This window comes from Calypte anna, chromosome 5, assembly GCF_003957555.1.
Source record: "Calypte anna isolate BGI_N300 chromosome 5, bCalAnn1_v1.p, whole genome shotgun sequence".
Taxonomy (NCBI): Eukaryota; Metazoa; Chordata; class Aves; order Apodiformes; family Trochilidae; genus Calypte; species Calypte anna.
Window position 1 is genome coordinate 2,836,110 of NC_044250.1, and position 8,443 is coordinate 2,844,552.

At 46.0% G+C, this 8,443-nt stretch overlaps 1 protein-coding gene across 1 annotated transcript; it reads left to right on the forward strand.

Moving 5' to 3' along the window:
* Nucleotides 1-1,616: 1,616 nt before the first annotated feature.
* FGF3 (fibroblast growth factor 3) lies at nucleotides 1,617-7,214 on the forward strand. Its single transcript, XM_008498312.1, has 3 exons — nucleotides 1,617-1,875; nucleotides 3,818-3,921; nucleotides 6,882-7,214. Exons 1-3 carry the CDS (start codon nucleotides 1,617-1,619, stop codon nucleotides 7,212-7,214), a joined length of 696 nt encoding a protein of 231 aa, XP_008496534.1.
* Nucleotides 7,215-8,443: the final 1,229 nt, after the last annotated feature.

The window sequence follows — 8,443 nt, forward strand, 5'->3', positions numbered from 1 at the left end:
TTTCGAGATCATTTCGTCCTCCTGCCATTTCTTTTAGGAAAAGGTCGTCGTATCCCTTCCCTTATTTTCCCACTAGTAAAAGCTTTTTTTTTTTTTCTTTTTTTTTTTTTTTGTGTGTGTGTGTAAGAAAATCCTCTCGCTCTACATAGGAATGTCTTTAAAAATATTTTATAGTCCTCTTCTTGTTCTGGAAGAACTTTATATTGATCAAGGTCAAACTCTTGAATTCTGACGTGGCTCACTTCAAAGGTGTATTTGTGTGCCCTTCAAGCACATTAATACTAATTATCTCTCAAACACTTCCCCAAAACTCCTACTGCCTGTTTCAGATGCAAATCTAATTAACGAGCTGCCTTTGAGTAGCACACAGGGACAGCGTAATTCACTGAGCTGTTGAACCTTTTGCCTGCTTTTATATTTATTTATAGGTAGCTCCATCATATTTTGGAAGCGGAGGCAGTTGTGCGAAGTTACACGGTAGCGAATGCAGATCTGCTGTAGCTAATGAGACTTCCCAGGCACCACAGTTAAGAAACAGGATTAGCTCCAACTTCTTACAGATGCATTCAGAGACGTCTATTATAACCCTCGCCGGGCCCTACTTTGTCTAAGTTAATTTAGAAATTACTAAATCTTGAAAGACCTATCTAAATAACGCGTCTTGTTTGTAACCGTGAACTGATGGATTTAGCCAGAACTGTTTGTTTGCGACACCGGGGACCAAGTCGGAGTGGGCAAGGAGCCCTGACGCCTGAGTGAAAGCCACTAAAACATGCTCGTCCCCTCCCGAGAAGGCTCCGCACCCCTTTTTTTAACCTTCTGCGTTTAACACCCGCACTTCCCAAAGCCACCTCCCGAACGTGTTTCTTGCTTCGAGCATCAGCCTCCCCCCCCCTCCCCGCCCCCTGACTCTCCTTTCCCCCCTGGGGCTACCGCGGGCAAGCCTGGGCTGAGCAGGGGGTGGCGGTGCCCGGCGGAAGGTCCGCGGCTGCTCCGCGCTTCTCCGCGGAACCGGCGGGCGGCAGCGGGGCGGGCGACGGCCGCAGCCAGCCCCCGTGCGGGGGTGTGCGGGTGTGTGGTGTGCCGGGGAGAGATGCTGTGTAATTTTATCCACGCTGCACTCTGGGAGTTCACACGAGACTGATACCTTTTGCTTCCTCTGCTTTGTATCAATTGGTCGCAGATCAGGCTATTGTTGCAGGAAGCTGCTTTTATTTCTATGCTCCGTCGATCAACTATTTTCCCCGCAGCCTCCTGCCGAAATTCAGTGGGTGTCTCTCTCCCTCTCTCTCCCTCTTTCTCTCTGCCTCTCTGTCTCTCCTGTCGTCTATCTGGAAACCCAAGGAGAAGGCTGAGCACGGCAGCTCCATCTAATACAAACAGCTGAGACTCTTCGGTGGCCTTTGCTGATGTCTATTGATTTAAGTAAATCTGAGACAGATAAAAGGGACAGATCGAGACTGATAAAAACTTGCCAATGCTTCACGGCTCGAATCAGTGTGTGCTCTGCAACTTTGGAGTGCTGCTAGCAAGACAGCTTTAATGGGACCCCTGGTGTCATTCGCTCCAAGCCTCCATCTCCCCAGCAGACTAAGCGCTGCGGCCATCATGCCACAATGGTTATAATTTGGATCTTGTTCCTGAGTTTGTTGCAGGAGTCGTGGTCCCTGGGGCGGGCCGAGGGGGTGCCCGAGGCCACCGGAGCCTCCCCGAGCGACCCCCGGCCGCGCCGGGATGCGGGGGGCCGCGGCGGCGTCTACGAGCACCTCGGGGGAGCACCCAGGCGCAGGAAACTCTACTGTGCCACCAAGTACCACCTCCAGATCCACCCCAACGGCAAGATCAACGGCACCCTGGAGAAAAACAGCGCCTTCAGTGAGTACCGGGCACACCTTTCCCATCCCGCTTCCCCCCGGGCCGGGGTGTGTAAGGGAGGGGGGTCTCTCGCTCGGACCAATTGCGTTCTGCTCCGAAGTCAACGGGAAGGCGACGGCGGGTGCTGGGACGGGGCCGCGGTGAAGCCGATCCCGCCTGTCCTCCTGCCCCGGGGCCGTAGCTGCTGCCTGGAGGCTGGGGCTCCTCGGCGGGAACCAGGGACACTCCCAGCTGCTGGAGTTTTAGCCCCTTCCCCTGTTCGGGATCGCCGAGCCCTTGCCTCGGCGTTTCGGGAGCCTTCCCGCTGGACCCCGCAGCACCCTTACCGCACCTTTTCGCTCCATCCCTGAGGGCTGCTGGGCTTCACGGGGCAAACCCCCCCTTTTGCTCCCTGCCCAAGAGGGCCCCACGGGGTGCGGGAATCCTCCCAGCAGCGGAAGGGCTCGGTCACCTAGGGGGCATGAACGGAACCCCCAAAACCCAAGTTCTCCTCCCTACCGGGAACCTGCCCTGCGAACCCCACCCGACCTGTCACTTGCTGGGGGGTCTCCAGGTCAGTGCTGCCCCCGGCCCGGACCTCACACCTCCCCGGGGCTGAGTCCCGGTGCCCTCCTCGACGGGCTGCAGGCTGCCCTCGCCTCCCTCGTCCCGCCCCAGTTTGTCTCCAGCGGGGGGGGGCTTGAGCTTCCACGGGCTGAATCACATCTGTCCCCTTTGACATGTGCCGGGGATCGGTGGTAATTAAGATGAAACGGGATATGTCGGGAGTGAGGGGGTTTGTGCGAGGGCGGCGGGAGGGAGGAGAGCGGGGGGAGCCCCGGGGGGAGCCCCGAGCGCCCCCGCACCCAGCCCGGCCCCTGCCCGGCCCCGCCACCCCAGGAAGCGTAAATCCCGGCTGGTGATGGCACACAGAGATAGGGAGACCTCAGGGATCTGTCTGAAGTCCATAAAGGAAAACCACTATTTCCTAGAGGAAAACCCCCTCGCTATCAAAGCCTGGAGGAGGCATCCTTCAACAGCAAACTGGTGCCTGATTCAAAACAGCTGTACCAAACCCACCCCAATGCTCCCAGACACCATCAAGCCAGAAACCCAGCTTGGCAGCAGGGACAGGCCCCTGGCTCTGCTTTATCTTTGCTGAAAGGCAGCAATGGGCTTGGGTGCAGGGGTCACCTTAAATATTCGTAGACAATACTCAGCCAGTTGGAAAACTGAGAGCAGAATTTGTCCCTACACATACATCACTACGGCTCCTGAGCCATCTGTGCCTCCTTTAACAGGGTGGCACCTTAGGTTGGACCGAAACATTTTGGCAGGTATTGTGTCAGGCTCACTGCTGACACTCTTCTTGTGTTTGAAACCCCATCTTTGATGGCCCCAAAATCTCCTCCCTTTTAATTTGGCTTGTACAGTCATATTGCCCTTGTCTGGAGGACTACACTGACCTCTTAAATGAGAAGTTCCTTTCATTATTATATGTACATGTCTCTAAAATGCAGCCAACTTACTCTGTTTTACTCTCTGGAGACCTCACCAAGGGCTTTGTCCTGAAACAGAGAGCTTTGTGACTGAATTCAGTAAATCAAGAAGTCTTTAATGTTCTCTAAGCATTAAAGAAGATTTAAACTTTTTTTATATAAATATAGGATTAAGTGAACTTCTAGTTCGTGTCACATCTTTCTCATTTTTAAAAAAGTTTGATCTTAATCAGACATCTAGGGTTTAATTGGCAGGCTTGTCTCAAACAACTCCCACATCACTGTTGATTTATATTATTTCAAATAATAGTCTTGTTTCATCCCCATGATTGCACTGTGATTTTGGTGTGAGCTAGTGATAGCTGTGAAATCAGATTCTGCAGGTAAACAGCCATTCAAGCGTATCTCAAAAATTACATGTGATGGAGAGCTGCAAGGTTTCTCATAATTCTTTCTGTTTCTAGGTATTCTTGAAATAACTGCTGTTGATGTTGGAATTGTTGCCATCAAGGGCTTATTCTCTGGCAGATACCTGGCCATGAACAAAAGGGGCAGACTTTATGCATCGGTGAGTTTTACTTAAGACTGGCATGTGCCTCCCTGTTCTGTGGGGAGAACAGGTCCAATGGGCAGCACTGATTTCTTATAAATAAACATTTATACAGAAAAGAGTAACTTCATAACTGATTTCTTCCTGGAATTGTTACAGGCAACCAGTCAGTATGGTTTTAAAAGTGGAAAGAAGCTGTGTTCTTGCTTTCTTGCTGCCGAAAGGCAGAAGAATACCTTTGCCAAAGGCAGAAGAAAGTATTTGGCAAAGGTGTTTCATATTGTCAAATTTCTGGACAAATGGGTGGTAAAAACTTCAGGAGCCAACTGTTGTCATATAGAACATCCATCTTTATCCAAAATTATCCATATTTCTATTTGATGGGGATCTTGGACACCTGCAGTGGATATGCACATCAAATAAAGTATATCCAGAAGCAACTGAGCATCTCTGTTATGAGAAAGCAGCCTCCTCAAGGGAATTTGATTACATCTTTGATTACATCCCTACCCATCTTGTCATCTCTTCCCTTGTGCCATCCATACTGTGCAGTTTCTCCAGGAATCCTCTGGTGCAGAAGCAGATTTGAAGAGGGTAAAATATAGCTATGTGGAATTTGCTTCCTACAACTGGTCATTAGATATAATTCTGGCCATTCGAAAAGCATAATAGTATCCTTGAATGATGTGAGCTTTTTCCATGTGAATGCAGCCTAGGTAACACAATCAACACAGTTGCCTCCCTGGCTTAATGTATTTTACTCCACCTTTTCAAGAGTGTTCAGATAGTGTTTACGACCCACCCAGCTTCTGTAATCTGCCTCCTGTGATGCATGCTGATTAAAGGACCTGTGTGTAAAGATGATGCTGGTGCAGAGAATCAGATATCAAACAATTTTGGCAAGGAAAAATGCAGATGAAGTATAATAAGGACATATTAGCTCTGCTGAGTCAGATCTAAGGCTGGCAGCTTCTTTCTTTCAGTTAATATTCTGATTAAAATGGGCATCATTTCCAGTGGAGCCTTTCCATCAGCTCAGAGACAGCATCTACCCCAGAGGAATTAATGGGAGGGACAAATTTTCAAGTTTTTTCTCAACTTTCTCTCTTTCTTGTTCAAAATAGGTATGCTTGTATTCCAGAATAATTAAACTGAATTTAAAATATGTCTAAAATAAGAGGAAAAATTCTGAGCAAACAGCTCCTCTTCTAGAGTGGAGAAAAGTCTAGAGCAGGACTGCCCAGAGAATCATCTTCTCCTTATCCATCCAGGAGCATCCTGATGTTTGTTGAGTTGTCATGTGCCAAGGAATATCAGCCATGAGATGTTTCTGTACAACTAGAAAAAATAATTTTTTGCTGTTCTAGCTCAAGTTTGAGAGAGGCTGTTTCAGAGTTGTGTTTCAGAGCTGGAGGAGGGACAATCCAGGGAAGCTATTCCACTCCAGTGGTTTTCACAGAAGAAGCAAAGGGTGAGGGTTCAGCTAAGGAAAAACTTCCTGGCTTTGCTTGCTTAGAAAAAACTGACCAACAACTTTCCTGATATTACTGTGGCAGGAACCTATTTCAGATAAGTCTGACTTCTTTGGGCATAATTATACAGGGAGCATTTTATGGAATGGCATTGAAATAACTCCGTTTTTCCTTGGATCACCAATTTTCCCACGTCAATAAAACGAGTCTGTGGAGTCTCCAGAATTCCTTTGTGTCCTTAGCAGATTGTGATAATCCTCTAGGTTTATCCTCTGCAGTAAACCCTCTACAACCAGCAATGAGGCAGACAGCAGGACAAATCTACCTCCATATGGTGGCTGCATGGGCTCCAGCACCACAGTGTATGAAATCCGTGGCTTTGCAGGGAAGGGCGTTTCCGGCTTTGAGCTGTGAAGCTGAGACATGTGGAGTCTTTTAAAATCTTGTTAAATGCCTATCAGCATTTCTGATGAGTGAACAGCATTAAAGACATGTACTTCATGGAGCCTTTTTTGGCCCCAGCCTGGCTACCTGCGCCATTCCTATATCCTCTGGAGAGGTGATGCTAAAGAAAAAACCTCCATGAAGGCCATGGTGGCTGTTCCTCTGCCTCTGTGCTTTACACATGTCAGATACTGAAGCTTTACACAGTTAGATACTGTACACAGGTACAGCAAAGATGATTTTGTAGTTAAGAAAAGATGTACAGTGTGGGAGGTCCTTTATTTGCACCATTGCTCCCTGGGAGGAGGAAGGAATTCCTTGTGCCAGGCTTTTGCTTGCTGTTTTCTCTCGGTTTAGGACCAGATGATAGGGGGCAAATTTTGACAGATACGTAAAATGTGAGCACCCAGGATGGGTGTGTATTCTCCCTTACAGTTTGTGACAAAGGAGCAGCCTAGCATTTTTGAAGAACACACTGATGGGCAGGGTTTGCTTCTATTTTGTTATGCTGAAGCAAATAAAGAAGTTTCATCAAAGTGTTATTTACTGCTCAAATATCTGTAACAAACTGGATGTGCAGTGGGTGCATCTGCCTACTTATGTAAGAATCAAAGACCTGCACTTTAAATTAAACTGTGGCACTTTATCTTTTTAATAGATGTCAAAACTTGACAGGCAGCAACCAAAACATCCATCCAGTTCACAGGCATATTCAGATCTGTAAGAACAACCCCCTCGGATTTACAGCTGAACAATCAGCAGAGCTATTAACTCCTATTCATATGCCATTTTTTGTTTTCAAATTGGGTTTTTTAGGCCTCTTTCCATCCCTGGCCCACAGAGTATCCTCACACTGCTGACAGCACCTGGTTGCACAGCAGTTTACTCAGTTCTTCTGCTCACCTTTTGTAGCACTACTCCGAGGTTTTCTCACCATGTGTGGTGTTGTCCTTATCCTAAAACAGAGCAGTCTTGCTTAAAACCTTAGTCCAGTCCTATTGAGGTAGAAGAGAGCTACTGCCTATATAGCCTTCCTTAAACTTTGTCACATTTGCTTTCCAGGAAAACTATAATGCAGAGTGTGAGTTTGTGGAGAGGATCCATGAATTGGGTTATAACACCTACGCGTCACGTCTCTACAGGACTGTCCCCAACAGAGCTGGCACCAAGCGTAAAGCCAGTGCAGAGAGACTCTGGTACCTCTCAATCAATGGGAAAGGACGACCCAGGAGGGGCTTTAAAACTCGCAGGACACAGAAATCATCTCTCTTTCTGCCCAGAGTTTTGGATAACAAAGACCATGAGATGGTCCGACTGTTCCACACAAACATGAAATATCGGGAGAGTCTCCTAAAGCCCCCGAGCAAGAACCAGAGAAGAAGGAGAGGACGCTGATTCCAGCTCATCTGGGGGCTGGAAGTGACTGAGAGTCTTCAAAATACTACTAAAAAAACTAACAGCTGTGGTTGTTTGGCAGGCATTAACATGGGCATTTTGTAGACACTATATTATATAACTGGAAGTCACGTCACTTACTTTTAGATATTGTAGAATTGTTATCTGTGGTAAAAAAAAAAAAGATGTGAGATAAAATAAGGCACATTCAAATGTAAATTAGTTGGGTGTAATAATTTTGTCAATGACTTTCACATTTATTTTTCTTAAAAAAAAAAAAAATTACTGGTATTTTCATTCTAACCTGCTATGTCTCTGTGACCCTGTCCTCCCTGTCATATGAGTGTTTTACATCTACCAATTCTGTGTCCAGAGAGAAAGTGTAGCAGTTTCATGATTCTTTTGGCAGTTGTTTGTAAAAGACTGCATTCCTATTTTTATGGAACACAGAAGTTAGAAAACTGGTTTATTTTTTAACTTACATATATTTATTTTTATTTTATGATCAATCAGTGTCAATTATGTTTTTTCCATGACTGTCAGAGAAAAGTGAAAATGTAAGCTTCAAACATTTCAGCAGACTTATGCATTTCTAGAGTATTTTTGAATTTGTTTAATTAAAAACCCCAGACATCTGACCTTGTAATTCAAATAAATGAATGTTGGTAAAATGGCATTTGCATTGGCCAGGCTTTAGCAATCTATACCTGGCTGCCAATTGGTGAATCCTCTCCTAAAATGGAACTCAAATATGATGTGAAAGCTGAATTTGTAGTGTGGACTGAACTTGTAACATGGGAAGATTCAGTACTAGAGATGAGGATCTTTATCAGATACTTTTGTTTGGTTGTTTTCTACAGGAAGTCCTAGTTTTAGGTTAAATAAACTTTAACTATTTGGGGGGGAAATAACAGTCACATTTAGTGTATAAAATCTGCAGTGATTGGCTAATTTAGGTGGCTGCTATGTTCTGATTTTCCTTGCTTTCAACTGCTTGCTGTTTTCACAAGGTGATCCTAAACTGAAATCTCTAAATCCAGATGGGGGTTAACAGTCCTGAGTTTTGGTCCAATCCACAAAAAATATCTATTTTTATAAATTTTTCTACTACTCTGATTCTGGAAGTGAACTTTCACAAAGTTGAGGGGAGTCTACATTTCAAGTTTAATTCTGAGCAAGGGGTTAAGCTTTGAAAATTTTTCTTCAGAGGCAGAAGGTGATGGAGTAGC

Excerpts from the sequence above, each read along its gene's own strand:
- FGF3 (XM_008498312.1), top strand. The coding sequence starts at position 1,617 with ATGGTTATAATTTGGATCTTGTTCCTGAGTTTGTTGCAGGAGTCGTGG. Across the intron at positions 1,876-3,817 it reads GGAGAAAAACAGCGCCTTCA|GTATTCTTGAAATAACTGCT; the intron begins GTGAGTACCGGG and ends TTCTGTTTCTAG. Across the intron at positions 3,922-6,881 it reads GGGGCAGACTTTATGCATCG|GAAAACTATAATGCAGAGTG; the intron begins GTGAGTTTTACT and ends TTTGCTTTCCAG.